Source organism: Elgaria multicarinata, chromosome 9, assembly GCF_023053635.1.
Source record: "Elgaria multicarinata webbii isolate HBS135686 ecotype San Diego chromosome 9, rElgMul1.1.pri, whole genome shotgun sequence".
NCBI lineage: Eukaryota > Metazoa > Chordata > Lepidosauria > Squamata > Anguidae > Elgaria > Elgaria multicarinata.
In genome coordinates, this window is record NC_086179.1 from 27,505,413 (window position 1) to 27,531,741 (window position 26,329).

A 26,329-nucleotide genomic window follows, 5' to 3' on the forward strand; every position below is an offset into this window, starting at 1 on the left:
CTTCCTGATACCTGTTATAGCAATTAGCCCTTGCAGCCCCACAAAGCTGCTGTCCCTTTTGGGGAGGGCAGGCACTCAACATTTGTTTACCAAATAAATCAAGTGTGGGCAACTTGTGGCACTCCAGATGTTTTGGCCTACAACTCCCATCAGCCCTAACCGGTATAACCAGTGGTGAGGGATCAAGAGTTGCAGGCCAGAACTTCTGTAGGGCCACAAGTTGACCACACCTGGAGCCTGTCTTTACGGCACCGAGTTGGCAACGCCTCCCTCCAAAACTCTGTGGTATTACACACCTGCGGCAGCAAGAAATCCTGGTGCTGAGGAGGGAGTGTGTGTTTCTGGTGGCCAGCTGGGTACCAGAGCCCCCCCCCCACTTCCTGGTGGAAAGGCAATTAATTGTTGGTTGCCTTCCACCAGGCCCTCCCCCTGGATTGAACCTGGAGCGACATTATACAGTGAAAGATCCTTACTGATCTCGCTCCCAATGAAAAAGTTGGGGTAAGTCCCTGACGTTTTCAATGCGCAGCTTTGGGGAAAGACCCAGGGTGGCTGTGAAGCTGTGGCTTCATCATATTAACTATCAATCCATCCATTCAGCTATTTTTCTGCAAGTTCCAACTATTATCTCTCTTGTTGGACTTTCCCATTGTTCTAGTCATACTTTGGCATGCTTATAAATAGGGCACCTGGATCTAGTAGACCCAGTCATTGTAAGGACTGGAGCAATGCAGTTAAACATCAGTACAGTTTACAGCGATTCCGACTGAGTTCTGTGAGACAAAATGAACAGGCTACGATCTGGGACACAGTTGAGAGGGGTCAAAACCTACTTCTTACTCAGACGTTGAGATCCTCACAGGTGTGTGTGTGACAGTTCTTACTTCCTACTTCAGTGTTGTGCCTGCATGCGTCATGACTGTACTTTGTCCCCTATAAGTGAATCGCTGCCATTCCTTCTTATGGACCTGAAGACAATACTGACATGGGGGAAAGCCTGCCCCCACTACTCATGCAGGGATCCCATGAGGGGTAGAGCAATGGCTTTTCTCAGTTTCCTGAAGGTATCTCCAGGCTTGCAGGGGAAGATACACTACATTCTTGTGGCATCCTTCCCCTCTCCCAACTCTTGAGTTTGGAGGGTTGGGGAAGTGTCCCTCACCTTTTCCCCAGTACCTGATTGCCAGATTCAGTTCAAGGGAACAGGTGGGAAAAGCTAAGTTTAGAAAAACAGGCCTACTTCTGCTTCTTGCTCCACTCATGGCATTGGTGTCAATTTTGAATGGGAAATGGCAAAGTAGAGGAGTCAAGGAGAATGAACTGGAACCCTTCCTCGTCTTCCTATCAAACTTGATGGGCCTCAAGCTAGTTCTTCTCTGATATCCGTGTAAAGCAGCCCTTACCAAGGTTACATAAGAAGTATTGTCCTCAGAAGTGTATATTTTGGCCTGATTATTATTTGCATTTATTTTATTCCCAAGTTCTGATGGTGAGTAACAACATTTTTAAACAGCAATATAACATTTGAAATATCTTAAACATAGGGCTGGCCAGACAACACAGCCCTTTGGTTTGTTTAAACCATGGGTTGTTCAGGAGTAAGGGACCATACTGGTTCCCGCCCACTGCTGTGGTGCTAAACAACACAGGGATGCTCCATTCTTAAATTGTTTAACATGATGTGAAAATCTGGAATTGTGAGTTGTTGCTGGAGGAACATCTCAGACTTGGGATCCATAGGTTCCAAGTCTGGTTTGTTTTTCTCTCAACAACCCACAATTCCAGATTTGTATGTTGTGCTAAACAATGCTCCGTCCCTGGGTTGCTTAGTGCAGCAGGAGTAGCTAAGCAATCAGGAGCCAGCATACTTGCTCACTCCTGCCCATTCAAAACAACCCATGGTTTGTTTAAGCTTTGGATTGTTGTTATGTCCAAACCAGATCATACAGTTAAATAAACCCACTTAGTATCCTGTTTTTTTTGTTTTTTAGACATTGTAAAGTTTCATGACAATATACTTGTTTCTAAATACTTTCTGTCTCTACTTCTCAACCTCAGCATTTTTGTCCTCCAACAGCTTTTGCTAAGATTCTGGACCCTGCATATCAAGTGGATAAAGGAGGTAGAGTAAGGTTTGTGGTGGAGCTGGCTGATCCAACAGTTGAACTCAAGTGGTATAAAAATGGCCAAGAAATACGACCAAGTGGAAAGTAAGTATGGACCACTACCTTAAATTTGCAAAATGTTTCTTATTCTGTTCTTATATCCTTATTTAAAAGAATTAGATTAGTTCAGGAAAAATAGTCCAGGCAAGCACTATTAGTCATGACAGTTAGATGGAACCTCTGCATTCAGAAGCAGTAAAGCAGTAAAAGGTTCACCCGTACCAGCCTGCCCATAAACTGAGGGTATCAATAGAGGGCCTTCTCACTTGTCCACCTCCAAGGGTGGTTCGTGAGTACAAAAGACACAGTCTTTTCAGTAGCGACCAGGCATCTGCAGAAACAGGCTTGCTGGGTCTGTGTTTCTCCGTTTTCTAAGAGGCTTGATCCCCCTTTCACAGGTTGCTGAGGACTGGTGGGTCTACACTTTTGCAGCTCTAGAAAAGCTAGACCAGGGCTAGGTAACTTTTTTTGCCCCATTTAGAAACTGCTGTGGGCACCACCACAAAACGGCTGCCATGGGAGGCATGTCTAGTCACAAAAGACAAGTAACTTGTGCAAATGACTGTATACAAGATAGAGATGAGGGTTTGAGCCACAACATACTAAGCAAGGAACTCATATGAAACCAGAGTTTTTAGCACCTTTTTCTTTCCCCCCTTCTTTTTCTTGGTGGCTGGGTGCACTGCAGAGGAAAGGATCGATCTGCAGCTGCCCACCATCTTCATTTCCTAGGCGCTGTCTTGACGGGACCTGGTTGCCCCTGCTTTCGTGAAAAACCCGTGCTTTCACTGCTGCGGGGTGGTGGCAGCTAATCTCCACACCAAAGGCATTGTGGGCTTTCCGGTGGCCATTCGGCTCGCCAGCCCACTCCCTGCCTTCTGCCTGGGCTTCCAGTGACCAATCAGGTTAGACAGCAAAAGGTCCATGTTCACCTCATACCAGCCCCAAAAGTGCAGCTTTGCAGGAAAGCCCGTGGTGGCTTCGAGGTGGTTGCTCTGTCGTATAACCGAGGGCTCCATCCGACGAGCGTTTTATTGCACGCTCGTTACTGGGCTCTCGTGGATTTTTCGCAGGTCCCTCACATGACGTCGTCTGTCTCCCGCACGCCTTCCGCCCCTTCTGGCCTTCCTTGTGCCACAAGAAAAACCACAGAAAGTCCAAAATATTTTCAAAACCAGAAGTTGCTGCTCTCTCCTGCCGTGTGCAGGAGAAGCAGCGTGATTAGAACGCCTGACTGAATGGGCCTCGTGCTTGTTGTTTACTTCCTGCTTTCAAACAGGAAGTAACTGACCAACGAAACCAGGAGCGAAGAAGTGACGGTAGGGAGCATGTTTTCCCACATGTGATGGAGCTCTGAGGCTTTAACACATATAGACATCTCCCTAATGTCTCTGAGCCCCATCATGTAGCTCAGAGGCATTAATGAGAAGTGAAGATAGCAGCAACTGGAGGCCCTCACTTCGTTTAGAGATGATCTCAGTTACCAGTAAGAAAATGAGTTAATTAAAAAAAAGGGAAAAGGTGGGAGGGGATCGAGCAGCCTGGCAAGTGTCAGGAAAAGTGTCCACAGGCAGCACATTGCCCACCTCTGAGCTAGACAGATGTGCCACAGTGTGAGAAATTGCCTTGATGAGCTCGGGGATTCTGCAGTTCCAGACAGGCTGGAGCTCTATAGTACAAGGTGGGGCAGTAGCTTTGTTTAGCAGTAAAAGGTAGGTGAAGAGTCTTAGTAAAGGAGTGACTCTCTCTCTCTCTCTCTCTCTCTCTCTCTCTCTCTCCCTCACACACACACACACACACACACACACACCCCTTGTGTGAGTAGATGGAGACACAATTCAGAGCCTCGCAAAGTGGTCAAGAAGAGTGATGGGGCAAGGGATATATGTTTTGTTTTGTGCTTTCTCAAAAGATCCAGAACTGTCACTTGAGGCACAGGTGAACTCAGTGGCAAAGAGCACCTTTTATCAGCTTAGGTTGATATACCAACTACGCCCTTATCTGGACAGAGATAGCCTAGCTACAGTTATCCATGCTCTGATAACCTCTCGCTTGGATTACTGCAATGCGTTATACGTGGGGCTGCCTTTGAAAACGGTCCGGAAGCTTCAGCTGGTACAAAAGAGGGCAGCCCGGTTACTAACAGGGACTGGCCGGTGAGATCACATTACGCCAGTCCTTTTCCAGCTTCATTGGCTGCCAGTCCAGGTCCAGGCCCGATTCAAAGTGCTGGTATTGACATTTAAAGCCCTAAACGATTTGGGGTCAGGTTATTTGAAGGAACGCCTCCTCCCATATGTACATGCCCGGACCTTAAGATCATCTACAGGAGCCCTTCTCCGTGAGTCCCTGCCAAAGGAAGTGAGGCAGGTGGCTACTAGAAGGAGGGCTTTCTCTGCTGTGGCACCCCGGTTGTGGAATGAGCTCCCCAGAGAGGTCCGCCTGGCGCCTACACTGTACTGCTTTTGTCGCCAGCTGAAGACCTTTTTATTCTCTCAATATTTTAACACTTAATTTTAACCTAAATTTAAATCTTACTGTTTTAACTCTGTATTTTAATCTTATATCAATTTTGCTGTGTGGTTTTATCCTGGTTGTGCTTTTTATACTGTATTTTGTAATTGTGCTTTTAACCTGTTGGTTGTTTTATTGTGGTTTTAATTTTTGTGAACCGCCCAGAGAGCTTCGGCTTTTGGGCGGTATAAAAATGTAATAAATAAATAAATAAATAAATAAAAGATCAAAAATTGAACTCTTGAAAAATAAGAAAAATCTTAGCAATTTGTCTAAGAATAGAATTATATCCTTACTCTGAAAGACTTTCTCTGCCGGAAGGCAGATTGTATTCTAGGAATTCAATCTGGAATACTGATTCCCAAAGGCCCTTGTATCCTCTCAAGAAGCCAGCCAAATTGAATGTACCACCTTGCATCTTTCAGGCCACTGAGCAGCTGTTAGATGCTAATGAGCTTTGGTCATTACTGACCTGAAACAAATGTGAACCAGTGACCTCAAGGTGAAAGGCGCCATATCCGGTTACCTATCCTTTGAGCCATCTGGCCTACCAGTAATGTTGGCTCCTTTAGCTCAGCTATTATTGTACGTTTAAAAAATGTCAAGAGTGCTGGAATGAAACCTAGGCTCCTGTTACGAGTTATTTCTATCTTCACTGACTAGGGTTTCATAGACTATTCTGTTTGGACCTCCTGAAGTTTGAAGTTGCAATATGTGTGTGGGGGTGGGGTGGGGTTGGTTGCTGTAGAAATGACATATTCTGTCAATCTTAGGAGCAAAATAGATATGACATTAAATGTGTATTTCCATTTAATATGCAGGTATGTTTGGTTTTTTAAATCAGCTGGAGAATGGGGTTGATAATTATCAGGATTGCAGTAGAATCTGAGGTAAATCCCTCTTCTGAAGCAGATATTTGCATTTGGAGGAAATCCCACACTGGAATTTCCCCCCAAATGGATTTTCCTCAGGTCCACAGCACAGGTGGAAAGGGTTAATTCTCCCCTCCACAACTGTTGCAATCCCATTCATTACCGTTACCCCCATATTTTTAAAAACATGCATGATAAATCCAAGGACTTGGTTAGATGAGTGGTTTTAAGACATTCCATTTTTAAGGCAGCCTGGGATATTCCTCTGCAGTACCCTTCTTGTGTGCTTAGGTTGAAGAATAGTGTTTATTATAAGTACACCTACTAATAATTCCAATTTTGTTTTGCCATTTTCAAACACAGATACATTTTTGAGCACAAAGGTAATGAGAGGATTTTATTTATCAACAACTGCATGCTGACAGACGATGCCCGTTATCATGTGACTGCTGGTGATGAGAAATGCTCTACAGAACTGTTTGTAAGAGGTAAATAATAGCAGTATTTATTCCAGTGCTTCTGCTAGCTTTTCTGCTGATGTAAACTGGTATAGTTTCGTTGATATTAACTAAGGCTTTGTTGTTCTTTTACATGGGGGATCACAACTGAAGTGTGAAATTAGATGAAACAGACCACTTGCTGTGGCGTAGCCACTTACCTTGTTAATTTAGATGATGTGTAGATCATGCTAATTTCATGGGTCAACAATATACGTATATATATATATATATATATATATATATATATATATATATAATTTATTATATACGTTTATATCCTATCTTTTTTCATCTTGCAAGGAACCCAAGGCAGCTTACACAGTCCTCTCCATTTTATCCTCAAAACCACCCTGTGATGTAGGTTAGGTTGAGACTGGCCCAAAGTAACCCAGTAAGCTTCATGGCCAATGGCGACTAGAACCCAGAACTCCTGAGTCCCAGTCCAACATTCTAACCACATCACCACACTGGCTTCCTAGCCATGAGCCTTTGATTCTTGATTGCATGTATGTATAAGAGGCCAGCTTCCTGGCTCCCATAGTTTGATCTCAGCTCTTGACATGTTGCATTGTTCTGCTCTATACTCGAAGGCCCAATGGGATTAAGGAATGAAGGATGCAATATATCTTTGGACACGAAGCCCAGGGACTCCTGCCACCACTGCAGTGCTTATGAGGGGGAAAGCTTGCGTCCCTTTTCTTTCAGTGTTCCCCACAAACTTGCATAGTTTTTTTGTAATAGTGTGTAGAATTAAGGAGTTGGAAAGAATGCTTGCTTATTTATTTAGATTTATTTTGAGGCCACCTTTAAGAATAGAACCCTTCAAGGTGCTGTACAAGATAATAATTTAAAAACTCGCACACAACACAAAACAAATATGATAAAAATTCCAAAAAATATATTCAATAGAAATTCAATTTAAAAACTTATCAATAAGACTAGCAGCACAAGAACTACAGAAAGGCCAGCAAAAACAAGTTGGTCTTCAGAGCTTTCTTAAAGATCTCCAAAGAAGGAGCCTGATAAACCTCCAGTGGAAATTGATTAAAAATGCCACCATTAAAAATGTCCTCTGCCTTGTACTCACCAGTCTAACATCCCTTGGCAGTGGGCATGTGAGAATGGCCTCTACTGATGACCTTGGAGTGTGGGCAGGCTGGTACAGGAAAAGATCGTCCTTTATTTATTTATTTATTTATTACATTTATATACCGCTCCATAGCTAAAGCTCTCTGGGCGGTTTATAAAAGTTAAAAACAATGAACATTAAAACAGATATACAAAACTTAAAACCACTAAAAGTATAAAAACAACAGTCCTTCAAGTAACGTGGGCCCAAACCATTCAAGGCTTTAAATGCTGCAGACAAACAGTCATATGTAGTCTGAAAGAAAGGAAATGGGACAAGGGGAGAATGGAACAGGGTGAGAATGGAACAGTGTCCCTTGCCCTAAATGATGCCTTTCTGTCTTGGTTCAACTGACAGTACCATCATAGTGCCATGAGGTCTGGTGTTTGGTCAGCCTCCATTCTTTTACTCTCCTAGTTGGGGTGTGGAAACTTGGGCAGGATCTACGCTACTGCTACACTATGCCTTCTCCCGTACAATCCGCCCCGCACACTCAGGTCCTCTGTGAAAAATCTACTTCAGTCAGCCAAAAGTAGGCTGACAAGTATTATCCAGAGGACCTTCTCTTCTGCTGTTCCCAGACTGTGGAATGGCCTGCCGGAGGAGATTCGTCAGCTTAACAGTCTTTTAGCATTTAAGAACGCTATAAAGACTGATCTCTTCCGGCAGGCCTATCCAGTAGAATTTTAGGATGTTTTTAGGAAGTTTTAATAACGTATACTATGTTTTTAATTCAGTTTTATGTATTTTATACTTATTGTTGTACCCCACCTCGATCCAAAAGGAGAGGCGGGTAAGAAACAAATGTATTATTATTGTTGTTGTTGTTATTATTTGACAGTATTGAAGTGCACTGACAACTGTTGGGGCTCATGACACATTCCATATACCATTTTCAAACTGCGTTCAAAATGTTACATCCTGCTTGATGTAGATCTGGCCATGGCTTTAATGGTTAAAAGGAGGTCATCTGATGTTAGGATTTATACAAAGAAGACTGTTTATGACAAATTGGTCTTGATTATTGTTATGACTTCCTCTTCCCTTAGAGCCTCCAGTGATTGTGACAAAAGGCCTGGAAGATACCAATGCTTATATTGGTGATAGAATAGAATTGACAGTCGAAGTGTCTGAAGATGATGCAAATGTGAAATGGTATGCTACCTATAGCCCTCTTTAATAAATATTTTGAACCCGATCGAACTAAGCTTAGTTGTGATTAATGAAGCAAGTTAGTCACATATAATTGAAGTCCCCCCCAAACCTTTAATTGGTTTTGACTATGAGCATCATCACACAGGGGAAAATCGTGTTTGCTTACCGTCGCTTCTCTGTCTGCACTTTTGCCCCTCATTACTTCCTCTTTTGAAAGAGGAAGTAAACAACATGCATGTGGCCCATTCAGTGGGCCGTTTTGATCATGCTGCTTCTGCTGCACACAGCAGGATAATGGCAATTTCCATCTTTAAAAGTAAGTTGAACTTACTGGGGTGGTTTTTTGTCATGTGAAGAAGTCTAGAAGGGGTGGGAGGTGCTTGGGAGGCGTTCAGGAGGCAGACGACGTCATGACAGGGACCTGCGAAAATCTGTGAGTGCCCAGTAACAAGCATGCAATAAAATGTTCATCTGATGGAGCTCTATGGCAGATGGTTGGATCCTTATTAGCAAGAAACAAAGTGCCTAACAATGTGAGTTGCACGCTATACAATTTATCCTTCGTGGTCTAGGAAATCTAGGTGGTCTAGAAAATCTACATTTTATCCTGGGTCTGTAAATCTAACTTTAAGCCAAGGGTGAAGAACATATTTCAGCCTGAGGGTCAAGTCTATTTGGGAGAAGCTTTCAGGGGCCTTCCAACTCTATGCTCCTATGTTTGTAAGACAATTATCTTTCAGTTGTTTATTTGCGCTGTTATTCTTGATCAGGTTTAAAAATGGTGTGGAGATCCCCCTTGAGAATAAATCTCGATACAAAGTGAAGGTTGAGGGTAAAAAGCACACTCTGATTATTGAGGAAGCAACCAAAGCGGACAGAGGAGCTTATTCTGCAATGACAACTGGAGGACAATCAGTTGCCAAACTAAACGTTGACTGTGAGTAAAGAATGACTTTCTAGTTGCGGTAGAAATTGCACACGAGATGTTCTCTCTAAAGCGTCCTAGTTTACTCATTATATGCATACAAATAGGTAAATGTATATGCCTCTTCCTAAGCAGCTATTAATTAATCAATTAATTAAAAGCATTTTTATGGAGGCTTGCTTGAAATGTAAATAGATGCTTCAGAGAGGCCATTTTGTGGCAAGAAGTCAGAGAATTAATTTTCCCTCCTCCATTCCCCATGGCTGCTTGGGCTTCTCTGTAGCTGCTATTTATATAATAGAATATGTGCTCATTAATTACATTTACAAAGTCAATGTCTCATCTAATATGGTCCTAATCCAAAGTTTGGTAAATTCTTAGATGCACGTTGGAACTTACAAATCTCTGGTCTTACAAACACACACACACACACTCACACACACACACACACACACACACACAAACACAAACACACACACACACACTTTATTGACGTGGCCTAGATAGCGCTCCTCATCCTCAGTAATCCAGTGAATAAGGCAGAAGACCCTGTGCCTCTGGAAGATCCAGTGCAGATGTATGGGATGTTATACCTCTTTCAGCTGGGGGTGGTGGTGGGGTGGAATTCCATTTTGGAGAAGCTCTCAGGGGCCACATTCCAGTGGTGGGCACAGCTAAAGGCAAAAGGGGCAGGGCCAAAACACACGAAACATACCAGCATATTTAGGTGGAAGCATTTACTGCCCGGGACTAAGATGTAGGAGAAGCATTTCAATTTTTTAGAATGGGGAAAAGACTGCACAAAAGTTGGGAAACCACCATTCCAGATCAGGAGCCTGGAAACAAAGCCCTATGAGGAGAGACTGAAAGAACTGGGCAGGTTTAGCCTTGAGAAAAGAAGACTGAGGGGAGACATGATAGCACTCTTCAAGTACTTGAAAGGATGTCACACACAGGAGGGCCAGGATCTCTTCTCGATCATCCCAGAGTGCAGGACACGGAATAATGGGCTCAAGTTACAAGAAGCTAGATTCCGTCTGGACATCAGGAAAAACTTCCTGACTGTTAGAACAGTATGACAATGGAACCAATTCCATAGGAAGGTTGTGGGCTGTCCCACACTAAAGGCCTTCAAGAGGCAGCTGGACAGCCATCTGTCAGGGATGCTTTAAGGTAGATTCCTGCATTGAGCAGGGAGTTGGACTCAATGGCCTTATAGGTCCCTTTCAACTCTCCTATTCTATGATTCTATGAAATGATTGGTGGTCAAGGGAAAAGAGTAGCCACCAGGGGAAATGGTGTGGGCACCTGAGAAAACTCTGAGACACAAGCTGGATTTGACCCTGGACCTGAGGTTCTGCACCCCTGACGTATACAGTAGCTTCCTGTGCTCCTGCATATGGTCCAGACATGCAAAGACGTGTTCCAATTCAGCATCATTGACATGAAGTGCTCATGATGAACTCCTGCCATAATTTCTCTCATTCCGTATTTCTGAAGTGAGACCACTGAAGATACTGCATCCATTGGAAGACCAGACTGTAAGGCTTGGCAAAGAGCTCTCTTTGAAATGTGAGATCTCTGAAAACGTGGAAGGGAAGTGGTATAAAAATGGGCAGCTGCTCCAGCCCAGTGACCGCATCAAGATGTATCACAAAGGAAGGTAGGTATGCAAATAGGGCTGGGAAGGAACAGCCATTTGAACAAAAAAATCATGAAATTACCCAATAATTTGAGGAGAAACTGTTTTGTGAAATGATGCCTCCCACAACTTTGTTTCTTCTGATTATTTCACTGATCCTTCAGCATGTTTGCTTGGGAGTGAGTCCTACTGCACTCGAAGTGATCACTTCTGATGAGACGTGCATAGAATTGCTCTCCCCAATGAAAAGCTGTTGTGTTTTTCTCACTTGTCATATCCTTGGTCGCTTTGTAATACAATTAGTTGCTCTCATAAAATAACTCACTCCTGTGTCATTCAATTACACATTCCAAGTAGGGCTTTAGGCATGCCAAAGTTTGAACGAGGTCCTTTCATCGGTTGATTTTTTACATTTTTTTAAAAAAAACAATTCTCTCAAACCGTTCACCTGCATAAACACACACATGCACACACCTCTGATTCTGTGTTAATCCACCCCTGTGCATTTATGGAGGATAAAAGCTCCCTCCATAAATGCACAGGGGTGGATTAACACAGAATCAGAGGGGTGTGTGTGTTTATGTGGGTGAATGATTTGAGGGGATTTTTTAAAAAAACCACACACACCTAAAAAGCCCAATGGATGATGCAATTTAGTTCAAAGTTGGCTTGCTTAAATCCCTACTTAAGAGCTATCATGGTGCCAAGTTTCATCTCTTTATCTTTAGAAATGAGGGAGCTGTAAGCATTTTGGTTATGTCCATCACATTGGCTGATGGGTCTCGGATTTTCCATGGTTAGCCTACAAAGTTGTTGTTCCCTTGGGACTTTGGCTGGGAAGAACAGGTGCAGTGATCCTATGTTAAGTGTTATTAATTGGGATTGGGAGAGGGGGGATAAAATAACTGGCGTGTGGCATGTGAAAGTGGGGGACGTACTGAGATCTTTAAACGCTGAAGAAGGGGCAGTGGGCAGCTTTGCTGATGCTTTTCCAACAAGGCATGGCGAAAAGAGTGTGTGAAAGTTGGGGAGCTGGCTTGACATTAAGCAAAGAGGTGGTAAAAGAAGTCACCTCTGTGCTGTCAAGGAGGACTCCGTGCCTGGCTTAAAGTCCTCCTCACTCCACCCCCCAGCGCATCTCAAACCCTTTGAGGACTTCTGTGACATAAGGAAGTCCTGCCTGTGACTCCCCAAACTTTAACCATTGTGATCACTCCGATGTTGGGAGCCCTCTGTATAAATAAAAAAATCAGGTCCCGAGTGGAGGCGCCCACATTAAAATCACGGGTGCATACCAGGAAGAAAAAAGTAGGTGTGATGGAGCTCCAAATCCCAGTTTAGATGTCATGCTAAACAAACCATGGACAGAGAATCTCTAGCTTTTTTAGCTGCTCCCACTGGCAGGAGGAGCCAAATGGGACTAATCCTAGCTGGCTTGCTCGTTTCTGCTAAGCCAGAATTGTTTAAAAATGTTGGCTTTCTGAGATATCCAAATGCGATTAATTTTTAAATAAATCAATAAATCACAGAATGTTATCCCATTGCTCTAGTTTGCTCATCCTTGCTGTTTTTAAAACAAAATGTCTACATGAGTGCTCCACCTATGCTGGGATAGGGCAGTAGCAAACCTCTGAAGTAGTTAATATAGAATTCTAATCATTAAAAGAAATGATTAGAACACAATCCATTGCCTCCTATCATGTATATAGCTGCTGTACACACAGGAAGACATCCCCTTAGGGTTCAAGTGGAACCCTTCAACCCTTCTTCATACAAGTTTGGTGTTAAGAAATTTCTGTAGAAATGTATATGTAAACTCTTCTTTAGATTCAGTAATATTAAATAAATAAGGTTGATATAACAATAATGGTGTATGGTTTTTTGCATTGTCATGTAATACACACTATGTGTTTATAGTCTCACACCTATGTTAAGTCATTGCACAATAATGTCTGCACTTCTTCCATCTTGATTTCCCACAGAATCCATCGGCTAATTGTTAATAGCTCACTCGTTGAGGACGATGGCGAGTACATGTTTGTTCCAGATGCCTATAATGTCAACATCCCCTGCAGAGTGCATATTATAGGTAACTTCCTAGTGCTTCTTCATTTGATTTGTAGCATGTGCTTTTTAATTTCGAGAGGCAGCCCTGCATGGACCATGGATATAAAGCATTGCTGGTCCTAAAATGGAGATTGGATCCATGAATGACTTACGGGGTGATCTAGTGCTAGTTTTCCTACATTTATCATTGTGGCATTCTGGGAAAGAGTAGGCAGCTATACCTGAATCTCACTGTGGCTTGCAAAGCTATGGGTATCCCACAGGGGTAACCATGTTAATCTGTTGTAGCAAAAACAGCAGGGTTTTGAGGCCCCTTAAACAATAAACAGGGACCTAAGAAGAAGCCTACAGAGTCAGACCACTGGTCCACACAGCACAGTATTGTTGACACAGACTGGCAGCAGCTCCCCAGGGTTTCAAGCAGGATTCTTTTCTAGTCCTACCTGGAGATGCTGGGGATTGAACCCTAACCTTCTGTATGCAAAACACTGAGCTATGGACCCTCCCATCATGTAGTCATAACAGGACTTGTGGAACATAGGAAGCTGCCTTCTACTGAGTCAGACCACTGGTCAATCTAGCACAATATTGTCCCCAACAGGGGTAGGCAACCTGGTGCCATCTGAATGTTTTGGACTATAGCTTCTATAATACCTGATCTTTGGCCACCATGACTAGTGCTTATGGGAGTTGTAGTCCAAAACATCTGGAGGGCACCAGGTTGCCAACGTTTGGTCTACACTGACTGGCAGAACATCTCCAGGGTTTCAGGCAAGACTCTTTCCTAACTCTACCTGGAGATACCATGAATTGAACCCAGGAGCTTCTGCATGCAAAGCACATGCTCTTACTGTTGAGTTACAGCCCTTCCCTACTGTTAGGGTACCACAAATACACAACTGAATGACATTTTTAGTCTTTCAGGTTCCACTGGACTCTTTGTTGCTCCCCAGACAGATGAATAATTGCATGAATGTTTCTTTAAGTAAATAGCAGCTGCAGGTTGGCAATCCAGATCCTTAACTCTTTGCCCCTGCTGCAGACAACCTCTGGATCAGGGCCCTAAGCAGCTGCTGGTTTTTGGTTTGTTTTAAACCCCATTCATTCAGTTACTAGTTGCACAATTAGGTCATGTCTGTTCCTCTCATAAATGATTGTATGAAACAAAATGTGTACAAATGTGTAAAAAGGTGTGACTGTTTGACATAGAAATCAGTGACCAAGGTTTCAGACCAATTGAGGATTGGTTTACACAACCAATGGAAACATGGCTGGCTTTCTTTATTTCTTTTTATCCCTACACAGGCACCAGTGTGTTCATGGTCATGTGAGAGGTCCATATCACAGCTGAGCAAGTTACCCCAAACTTTCCCAAAGTGGGTTGAACAGCAGGATGCTTTTTTATATGGGCCTTCTTCCTCCATCTTCAAGTGGCTTCAAAGTAATTTGGCTCTGGCCTATTCTCCCAAGGAGCAGCTCTCCTTTAGGGACTAGGGATCCTACCTACCTCAGGTGGGCTCCAACAACCTCTAAAACAGGAAGTCAGAGTAAACTTAGGTTTGGAGCTACCACTGTGTAGCTGCGTGGTTTGGCCATATAGCTGAGGGAATAGCATCAGTGCTTTCTTGACCGGTGAGGTCTTCTGTTGCACTCCTGGCCTTTGATTTTAATGGTTCGCCATGTGCGAGCCATCTTTCCTAAGAGGCAGGATGTCTACTTCAGAATTTCACAGTGCCACCGTACAAAGACAAGCAGCCCCGCCTTTGCCAGACACATTATTAGAGATGCAGCAAATTAACAGCATTCAGAAGTGTGCTCTTCAGCCTCTTTTGACTGTATGCACTCCCATATTCTTGGGAGAGATTTGTTCTACTTTGTTGTCTACACCTTGGAGGACTCCTCCACGTTCTCTTTCTGCTTCTGGTGCAACCTCTGGACTTATCAAGTTGTCTGAGCTCAGGTTATAGGTCTAATCTGACATGACTGAGGAGGAATGAAACAGATAGGCTTCTGAAGCCTCACATGAGAGATTGAACAACTAAATTTGAGCCCCCCAGATTTCAGGAACAACAACTGGAAGTAGCCAGATACATTCTCCAATAGTCACGTGAACTGGCTCTGACATTGCAACAGCAACATAAAAGAACATAGAGAGCTACTATATACGTATCGGGCCAGATTATTTGCCAGCCAGCCCAGTATTGTCTGTCCTGACTGGAAGCATCTTTCCAGAGTCTTAGGCAAAGTTTTTTCACTACTCCTATCACCTGCTACCCAATCCTTAGTTTTAAATAGAGATGCAATGGATTGAACCTGACACCTCCTGCGTGCAAAGCATGTGCTCTACCCCTGCAACACTTGGTGTAAATTAATTTTGAAGTGTATCTGTAATATTTCTCATTATAGCATTTGAAAGAACCAACTGTTGTATGGATGACTTCCTAACAGGAAATTGGGGCAGTACGTAGGAATTATTTACTAATTCCAAGGAATCCAACGCCAAAGAAATGCACAAGTTTAGGACATTTTCATCCACTGTTTTCTATACTATATTATTGGGCTTTGTGTTGTACATGTGGAGATCAATGCACTTATTGAAATGTTCCTCTCATTGTGGAAATTCCTCAGTATCTCGATTTTGCAGATCCTCCTAAAATCCATCTTGACGGGCTCGGTGATGGTAATACAGTGACAGTTGTTGCTGGAACAAAGTTACGACTTGAAATCCCTGTCTCTGGAGAGCCTGCCCCGAAGATTATGTGGAGCAGAGGGGACAAGGTACAATTGAGATTTAGATCTATGTCGGCAGTCTGGTGTCAAATTTCTTAAAAGTAATTTGTGGTATTATCTTTTATAATAAAATATGCGAAGCTGTGACAGGGCACAGAGTGACTTATACTAACAATGGCATAGCTTTGAACTAAATTTTGGAAGATTGATGATGGCTCATCTCCTGGCCTATAGGACCTAGGAAGCCACCTTATAGAGTCAGAGCATTAGTCTGTCTAGCTTAATACTGTCTACACTGATGGGCAGCAGCTCTCCAGGATTTCAGGCAGGTGTATTTCCCAGCCTTACCTGTCCACGACTGTACCTAGAACCTTTTGCATGCAAAGCATATGGTCCCCCACTGTCATCCTCATCCCTGTAGATCTCATGAAGCAGAAGATTGTGTGTTCGTTGATGAAAAGGCCTATTTTTAACACAGGATGATAGATACATATAAAAGCTTATTTTATATCTATCTATCTATCTATCTATCTATGATATTGCTTCCAATTTTACAATCCCAAAGTGTTTTACAATAAACAATAAAACACTACAAACACAACAATATCACAAGTTATAAGGATCTATAATTGCTAGAGCTATTTTCACAACTAGTCATTGTTCATTATTTCATAAGAAATTACAAGAGGGAGAGAAAATGCAGTGGGTTCAAGTTCAAGATTGACATGTATACTGTTTAGATTTCTGGATATTGTATCTAGTTGTGCAGATTCCTTATTATATATCATATTTCAATTCTGATTTGTCAGTTGCCTGGTGGATTCCAATCCTCTTAATGTTGATTATCCCTCCTCCCCATACCCCATCTTAAAAATGATTGCTAGTGGCTCATGGATCCTGCAAGTAGGATACGGGCAGAGAATTATCCAGACAGCAGTTGCTTGGTGATTGATTCAGCTGAAAGAGATGATTCAGGGCCCTACAGAATAATGCTAAAGAATGAAGCTGGAGAAGACACAGCCCACATCAATATCAAAGTGGTTGGTAAGTCATTCCCACTACAAGGTTTTTGTACCAAACTGGTATGCTTAGATAGGGTGACCATATTTTGGAAACCAAAAAGGAGGACAATATGGCCGCCCTCAAGGAGGCATGCCTTCCCCAACATACCCAGCCCCCAAGTCGGGACCATCTTGACATGACCGGCCCCCAAGGAGGCATGGCCTTGGTCACATGTCTAATTCTACACCTCTCTTTACATAGATTTCAAGTATGAAAAACCATACAACTACTGGTCCAAAGCAAATGTAACATGTAAAAATACTCTAATTCTTAATTTTAAAGTTCAGTTATATTGAACACAAAAGTATCCCCATCAAATGTATTACTACGTTAAACACACTAAAATAAAACTCTTTCAGAGCAATTAGCTAAACCCATCTCAAAATTCACAGGCAAATTCCTTTTAAGTGCAGTGTAAGTATAGGGATTTTGAGCATGATTTTTTCAGAAGCAGATAAGATTCTGAACTCAAGTACATTCAATGAAATGAAAATGAGAGAGTGAGCAGAACATGCTTGTCAAAGCCTGTGCACCAAGGTGAGATGAAATGAGATTCTTTTCAAATGAATCTGAAAATGCTACTTCCTCTCCTCTCATGCACATGTGCAGGCTTAAATAAAGCAGGAGCAATTCATGATACATGCTTCCCAACTAAGACCTTGTTGAACGTAAACAAAAGATTAACCCTAAAATGTTCCCATGTGCTCAGTATCAATTGTTGGATAACTACACACACACACACACACACACACACACACACAAACTAGAAATCATGTCACTGAGAAAACCAAACCAAGATCTGAGCAATTGTTAAATGAGGAAAGGGATTGCATAAATGAAGAAACCAGTCACCCAAATGGCATTTTACCATAGCAGGATTAGGTTGTTGACTTCAGTCTTTTGTAGTCAAATTTAACTGGGTAACTGCTAAATAAAGTGCAGTCAAGTAACCCACAATATGCAGCAAAAGCTCTACTCTCATTCAAATAATAAAATAAAATAATTTATTCCATATATATTTATATTGCATGTACTATTGCTATTACTACTACTTATAATAATGCCATCAGTTCCAAGAAACAGGACCATGTAACAGGAGGATGCAAATCCTAAAATATACTGGGACAGAACAATTCATATGGACAAGACAATACCTTGCAACCCTCCAGACATAACTGTCATAGACAAAAGGCAGTCAAGTTACCCAAAGACAGTTAAGTTATTGCAGCACCTGAGGAAGAAAATCCCACAAGTGCTTCTGACCATCCCTGGCAATAACAACAACAGATCAGATTATGACAATATATGTACACCCACTGGAAGGGGGGGGGAAACTCTGGTGTCTGACACTGGAAAGGAAAAAAGATTAGGAGAAGGCAAAACTACAACAACCTCTACCCCCTCCAGGGCCTCTTGTGCTGGGTGGACTAGGTGGGCGCAAGACAGAGTAGGAGCACACTTGGGCAGCCAAATCAAGCACATGTAAATGGCCAGCCCTCCCTGAACTGGTTCCTTCCAAATGTTTTGGGTGCTGGCTGAGGATGGTGGGAGTTGTAATCCAATATGAAAATATAATAAAGATAGGGCAAGTCAGATATTCCCTCACCAACTGATACAGACATACTTTTGCAGAGTGGAAACAAGTGGAAATTGGGAGAGAGAGGTTTTTCTTAATCTCCCTTAACCCTAGGACTTAAAGCCATTCAATAATATTGATGAGAGTAGAGCCAAGGAAGATTTTTATATAGAACTTCTTCACACACTAACATGTCACTAACCCGTGGATTTTGGTGCCATGAGATTATGGTAATAGCCACTGCCCTAGATGTCTGATTGGTAGGAAACAGTTGAGAAGTGGGGGAAAGGGGGGCTGTGGAGTCCCACACTCAGCTCAGCAGTGTCTCTTCCAACTCCATTTTCCACACTGCTCAGCTGGCTGATCTCCAGCAATCACCTAAGCAACATTGGGGAGCGGATCATGGGGACTTGCAACCTCCCCTTCCCCCATGCTGCTTATTTGATTGCAGGAAACAGCTAAGCAGTGCAAGGAAGTGTGTGTGTTTGCTGCACTCACCCCTCGCGGCAGCCATCTTGGATCTCGCCGGAACTCACGCGAGTTCTCGGTTGCTGGCTGGGTCTGGCTAAAGTTCCCAGCCAGCGGCCGAGATCTCGTGCGAGTTCCAGTGAGATTCAAGATGGCCGCCACCACCCACTGGGGAAACTTAGGCCCGGTAAGTTGTGGTTGTGGTTGCCGTGGGCCCAGTAACCACAACTCCAGTACTTTTGGGCCCTAATTCCGGTTTTCCCGGTCCCACCTTTTTCCCCGGAGGTTTCTGGAATTCCCTGGTGGGTGTGGTCAGCCTAGCTTAGACCTTTCATCCTTATTTATATTTTATGTGGATCGCTTCAGTGCAGAAAAGACTTCATTGATCTTAGTCTTGCCATGATCCTCTGAGTTGGGCTACGAAACTAAAAGGCAGTGATTTTGCCCAAGGCTACCAAATGAACTTCTTCATAGTTGAGCAGGGATTTTAACCTAGGTCTTGCCTATAAAATCATTTTGTTGCTTTTCTGCTCCTTTCCAGTAAATAGATAATAGCCTGTACAGAAATATCAGCACTTTTAGTAGAACAGCAACAAACAAATATAAATGTTTTTGATTGTGACAGATATTCCTGACGCCCCAGAAGCCCCCAATGTAATTGAAGTAGGAGAAGACTGGTGTATTATGACCTGGCAACCTCCATCATATGATGGTGGATCCCCTATCTTGGGTAAGTAGATCTACCATTGACATGGATATTCTGATTTTTGGTAGAATTATAGAATTAATGGGACCTTCTGAATTAATAATCCTACAGAAGGCATTCAGCCTCTGGGCCTTTAAAAAAGGAGCTTTCTGAGAACCAACAAAGGAGACTGAGGGCATGTCTACATGACTTGTTATCCTGGGGATTGCTGCGGGATCATCCCTGTGCATCCACATAATGCACAGGGATCCCGGGGGCAGGGTGAGATGATCCCTCCCTTTCCCCGGGATAATCAGGACAGCTTTAATCCTGACTTTTCCCGTGGTCTCAGGATCGTCCCGAGACCGCGGGACATGTTGACAGCTGTCCCGGTTTAGTCCTGGCTCCTTGTGAGTAAATGCGAGGAGCTGGGAACCAGGCATGGAGCTTCGTGCCCATTGGGGGTGGGAGGGGGTATTTTTTAAAAAAACAACAACCCCTCACCTTTTTGATGGAGCGCTCATGTGCCCATCTTCAAGGGGGGGGGAAACCAAAATGGTGGGCGCAACGTCCTCTTCCTCCCTGGATGTCATGCGCTGTACTTGGACTGAGGGGGAGGATCTCGTGATCACCATATTGCGAGATCCTCCCCCTCCCTACGTGTAGACATGCACTATGAGTGTAATCCTACTCCCCACACTAATGTTGATGGCTGGAGAGAGTTAGGGTGGTGCATTGGTGCCTCTCCACTGGTGAAAAGGGGTGCCACTGGTGGAGGGAGCTCTACTGCAGCAGAGGCCCCTGTTCTGGCGAAGTAGGTGGGAAACTGCCACCACCAATTCTGCCACAATAGTAGGAGGCGGAAAACCCTGAACCAGTTGTTCCATGGATGGAGTAGAGGGGGAAAAGGAACCACTGTAGATCCACTGGATCCAAAGCCACTCTATTCCCCTAGATGGGCTCCTCCCATTGCTGTCAATGGGGGAGAAATTATAAATACATGGATCCATAGGGCTGAACTGCCCAGAACACATACACACATGCACAGGTTCTGTCCATGAGCCAGGAGGGCTGGGGATGAGGCTATAGATTGACCTCATTGCTCCCCCTCGGCCCCACTCTGGTTTGCTCTATTGCATCTCATGAAGCTAGCCTCATAGATAACAGTGTGCATACAGGCCTTCCCTTACTCTCTTGTAGCATATGACACTGATTAGAACGCTGGCAGGGGGGACATTTTAAAGGTGTGGGGTGGTCCCCCAAGGGCACTTAACTGCCTTGGACCTGAGGATGCTGCGTCATCTAGACACTGGGCCTGAGATGAGGAAGTCATATGTCATGGCAGCTTTCAGAAGCAGCCATGTATTTCATATATCATAGAGAGCATCATCAGATGGGGGAAATCACGGTTCCCTACTGCCACTTCACCCCTCTCATGTCCCACGATACTTCCTCTTTTTTCCCGGAGAAGAAAGAGGAAGTAAACAAAGACCACGTGGCCCATTCAGGGCCGGGTTTTATCGTGCCGCTTTTCCTGCACTCAACAGAAAATGGCAGCACATTCCGTTTCCTAAAAAAAAAAGTCGGATTAAAAGGGGTCCATTTTGTGACGGAATAAAAGCAAGGAGAAGCGGGAGGTGCACGAGAGGTGGACGGCATCATCTAAAGGACGCATGAAAAAACGTGAGTGGGCAGTAGCGAGCGTGCGATAAAATGCTCGTCTGATGAACCCCTAGTACTGCCCATATTTCATCCTATAACAATGAACTGTGTAGGGAAAATGTGTAAAGCAGCCCTGAGGTTTTTTGAGAGTGCAAAGATGAGCAGCTTAGGCCAGTTGTCTTCAGCTGGTGGGTCACAACCCAAAAGTGGATTGCGAGATCAGTCCAGATGGGTTGCGGCAAAGCTATTGCTGCTATGTTGGGCAATTATGAAAGTGGGACCCATGTTGCAGGTTGGGAGTTCAAGGTGGGACTCGGGTCGGGACCAGTTGAAGACCACTGGTTTAGGCCATACCAAGACAGTTTGTGTATGTGATGTTCTACTGCATAAGGATATGTTGTTAAGTGTAATATTTATTTATTTATTACATTTCTATACTGCCCAATAGCCGGAGCTCTCTGGGAGGTTCACAAAAATTAAAAACATTCAAAGTATAAAACAACAGTATAAAACCATAATATAAAATACAATATAAAAGCTCAACCAGATTAAAAAAGTAGGTTTGCAGAGTTTAAAGAAAGTACTCACTGTGTGTTTGTAGCAGAATGGTAAGTATGAAGCCATAGAGCAGTGGTTCTCAACCTTCCTAATGCCGCGACCCTTTAATACAGTTCCTCATGTTGTGGTGACCCCCAACCATAAAATTATTTTCGTTCTTCTCTACACGATCCATTGTCATGGGATGGTTTGCTAATGAAAATAATACATAACAATAGCTTTAATACAAAAGATGATACATGACATAGTTCAGTCAATACAGTTTCCTAAGACCATTGGAAATATGTCTTTTCCAATGGTCTTAGGCGACCCCTGTGAAAAGGTCGTTCGACCCCCAAAGGGGTCCCGACCCACAGGTTGAGAACGGCTGCCATAGAGGGAGGAGTGAGTGCTGGATGGAAGGAGAGTGCTGATTGGATGTTTGAGTGAAGTGTCTGGATTGGTTGTGAGAGAAGAGGAGGAGTCAGAGGACTGTGGAGAATATATATGCTGCTGCTGACAGGAGAGAAGGGATGATATGAGAGGAGAAAAATATATGAGAGAGAGTTTTGGGATAGAGATAGGAAGGGTCTCTGTGTTTTGTTGTTTTGGTGGATTAGAGTGTGGGAAAGAGAATAGTGTGGTTTAGAAGGGGTAGAGTAGGTTGGAGTACCTATACAGTTACATTTGAAACATTGAAGTGGAATTATCATCTGAAACCATTACGCATTGTACTTTGAAACCATATGCTTGTGAACTGAGAGAAACCATTAAGCTTCTGAACCTGCATTAACGTCTTGTTAGTAAATTACATTCATTTACATCTGGTGTGGTCAATGGAATACCTGGGGAAGGGTATAGGTTGATCTATGGTGGCAGCAGAAGGGAGAAGTTTGGGGCGAGGGTGCGGATCTGTACAGCTGTGGGGCCTAAGCAGAAGAAGGCGCACCACAGGGACAGATTTAGCATCCCAAACCCTTGACTAAGGCACCTGAGCTGGGTCCTTTGGAGTCAAGAAAGAATAATAGTGATCCAGAGTAAACCCAGTGCAGAAGTGGTCATCACAGTGTACAATTTACAAGAGTAGCTAAACTAGCATTTCAGCAATGTGGAAGTATGTTTTTAAGCAGAAGTGTTTCAATTGTGGCTTTTTTGCTTTTTGTGTGGCTTGTTCATTTTTAATTCGGATTCTCCTGTGGCTTGTTTGTTTTTAATTCGGATACTCCTGTGCAAACCAAGCCAAACAAGTAATTCCTGTCATGTACTTATTTGCTAATTTTAGAAATGCTGGACCATTAGTTAAATATATAATATTTATGCATATATTTGTTTAGGCTACTTCATTGAAAGGAAAAAGAAGCAGAGCTCCAGGTGGATGAGGCTAAACTTCGATCTTATTAAAGAAACAACTTTTGAGCCCAAAAAGATGATTGAGGGAGTCGCCTATGAAGTCCGTGTATTTGCAGTCAATGCCATTGGCACTTCCAAGCCAAGCATGCCCTCCAAGCCTTTTGTGCCATTGGGTGAGTAAACAATATACCTAATCTATGAAAGGCCTTTATTTCAATTATTATCGTATACTGGGAATTTGTTGCCTCATACAAGAGATAATTTTAGAAAGACTTAAAATATGAGAAGAAAGGGTGTGGTCTTCCTACACAATTTCACAGGAAACATCAAAGCTCCAGAGAAAGAGGAAGATGGGGGAGGAACAACCTCATTTCTGCTTGAAGCTGCAATGTGTCCGTCTCCTTAAAGACAAACACACTTATTCTGGCATCATCTTTCATGAAATATAGCCCAATTCATCAGATGCATAGAGTATTATTGGGAGTTCCAGATCATACTACATGTTTTTTGCTTACCTAATGCCAGGATTTTTGTGTTAAGAACATAAGGAGAGCCATGCTGGATCAGACCAAGGGTCCATCTAGTCCAGCATTCTGTACACACAGTGGCCGACCAGCTGTTGTTGGGAAAACCACAAGCAGAACATGAGTGCAACTATGGCCATGGCTAGACCAGGCCGGGATTGTCCTGGGATCATCCCTGTGCATCCAAATGACACACAGGTGATCCCGGAGCAGTCAGGGACGACCCCTCCATTTGCCTGGGATAATCCTTAGGTCTAGCTAAGGCCTGTGTTATGGGCAACATAACAGGAATGTTATGAGCAACAACTGCACTGTGAATGACCACTGTTAATAATGTGATTGTCACTGTTAGTAGTTTCTGCATTTAATGTCCTTTGACTTCACTGTTTACAATTCTTCCTTTCATACACACATATACCATATTTACTGTATATGAACTTGAAACTCTGCATAATACATCTGATGAAGTGTGCTATAGTCCACAAAATCTTATGCAGAACAACTTTGTTAATCTTTAAGGTGCTAGAAGACTCTTTGTTGTTTTTGCTGCAATAGACTTAACATAGCTACCCTCTGGAAATTGTTACTAACAGGAAGTTATTTATACAAGTAGATTTTTCTGATATTAAAACAATAGCCCTTTATTCAACGTAATTATTACTGATGATACACTATTAGATATAGCTACATTTAATTATTTTCATGAATGTATATTTTTGGGTGGAGAAGAAGTATGTATGTAAGCACATATATTTTAGACTAACTTCCTGTCCAATCGAGTGCAGAATTTTACGGTGTAAAAAAAGTTATTGTGTTAAATGTAAAGGGCTTCAACAGAGGAGTGCTAATGCATACATACACTAAGGCTGTATTGCTATAATAAATGCGATCTTTCATTGTTTTTAGCTGTCACCAGTCCACCCACCTGTCTAGGTGTTGATTCTGTAACCGATACCACAGTTACTATGAAGTGGCGGCCACCAGACCAAATTGGAGCTGCAGGTTTAGATGGCTATATTATAGAGTATTGCTTTGAAGGAAGTAAGTGGCAATCGTATTATGCTGCTTGAATTAGGTGAGATATCTCCTCCCTTTTCTATTTGACAGCTGCTTCCATTCAGCTTGAGGCAAATATGTGATAAGAGTGGATTCTCCAAATTCAGTATGTAATTCTGTCCTATCTAACTTCCAAATTGTTGATGCTGTTATTTATTTATTTAAAAAATGCTCTTATATTTTCAGTTGGCATTCCAGACCAGTGGTTCACAATCCTGAAATCCTGAGGAAAATGTATTACATTGATATGGAAATGTCATGCTTGCCTTCAGTGGCAGTGATACTGTGCTATACATGAAAAATGAAGGAAGGCAAAAAGGAAAACAGAATTAGTTATCATCTTAACTAATTTAAGTGCAGAAATATGAAGCACTATAGTCATTTGGGTTGGGTGGGGGTGAAGTCAAGGCATCCTTTGGAGCAGACCTTTTAAACGTTGGAGTGTCAAACTGGTGTTGTGAATGCTTCAGTTCAAGACAGCAAAATTGTCTTGATACAAGAACTTCCAGATGTTGTGATCTGGACATGAAACATTTACAAGACCAGTTCAACATATCAAAAAGAACTGAATACATCAATCATATGCTGCTTTTACCAACTGAAAAATTGGTTATGTGACTTGTTCTAGGAGTACTCTATATCTATCAAGGGACATTTTTCACTGGTTTTGTTAACAGCAGTTCAACATGTGAACCTAGTTTTTGCACATGAGCACAATATGTGATTTTCAAATGCTTAGGATCAAGGATAGTGCCAGATAATATGTAAAAATTGCTGAAATGTGGTGTGAAGAAATGAAAGCCATTATAAATTGCACTTGAAAACCTTTATGTGATACAGGGCTGATGGGAGCTGAGCTCTCTTCAAAATCTGATCTATGGAAGTCAGAAAGGTAGTGGTTTGAATATAGGATGGTAGAATGGTATAAGCTACAAAATTTGTATTTTGGGTCATATCACTACCTGGAAGTCAGTCCCATTGAATCTAATGTGACTTACTTCTGAGTAGACATGCCTAGGATTGTACTGCAAGTGTCCTCAGAGTATTTGCCTGTTTGTATGAGAGCCTCTCTAATATAGACAATCCATGGATAAAAAAGGAAGTCTAGAATTAAATGTATGGAGAAAGCTGAAAGAGGGGAAATTCTCTCCCTACAGCCAGTGCATTTACTCTCCCAACCTTCAGCACAAAGTGAGATTTGCAACCCCACTTCCCCACCCAGCTCCACTTTTCTGTGCTGACAAGCAAGCCCAGCTGCTAACAGAGACATCAGAAAACTGCTTTGCTACACAGCAAATTTATTCCATCAACATCTGGATACATGTGAACTGGCCAGTTATCATGTTCAGGCCAGCTGTGTTGTATAATGAAGATTTTCAGTGTTTATGTTGATCAGATCCCCAAACCCCAATTGCTTCCATTTTCTTGCCTCTCAAGAGCCTTGTTATAAGTAGAAGCAAACATTGATCTGAGGCAAAGAACCGGATGTTGCCGTCACCTAGAATGGGGAAAGGAACCAGCGTATGAGTGGAATGCAAAATCTGATTCATGTGTGGGAGTATTTCTTTTTTTCATTTTGTGATATCTAGAGAACAGCTCTTCTCGGAAATGTTCAAGAACAGAAGGGTCATCTTGTGTGCCATAAAATTAATTTTAGCTGTGTTGTTTGTACAGCCATCATACAGGGCACGGTTCACAAAGTACCTCTTT

General features: G+C 42.8%; 1 protein-coding gene across 3 annotated transcripts in view; it reads left to right on the forward strand.

Moving 5' to 3' along the window:
• MYBPC1 (myosin binding protein C1) overlaps positions 1–26,329 on the forward strand; it is a 107,878-nt gene that overhangs the window by 51,004 nt on the left and 30,545 nt on the right. For all 3 annotated transcript variants that reach the window (XM_063133365.1, XM_063133366.1, XM_063133367.1), the window contains exons 10-20: positions 2,078–2,210; positions 5,915–6,039; positions 8,230–8,335; positions 9,106–9,272; positions 10,761–10,923; positions 12,885–12,991; positions 15,614–15,747; positions 16,584–16,743; positions 19,431–19,535; positions 23,024–23,212; positions 24,470–24,604. In XM_063133365.1, the coding sequence (XP_062989435.1) occupies positions 2,078–2,210; positions 5,915–6,039; positions 8,230–8,335; positions 9,106–9,272; positions 10,761–10,923; positions 12,885–12,991; positions 15,614–15,747; positions 16,584–16,743; positions 19,431–19,535; positions 23,024–23,212; positions 24,470–24,604 (1,524 nt within the window). The remainder of the gene's footprint in view (positions 1–2,077; positions 2,211–5,914; positions 6,040–8,229; positions 8,336–9,105; positions 9,273–10,760; positions 10,924–12,884; positions 12,992–15,613; positions 15,748–16,583; positions 16,744–19,430; positions 19,536–23,023; positions 23,213–24,469; positions 24,605–26,329) is intronic.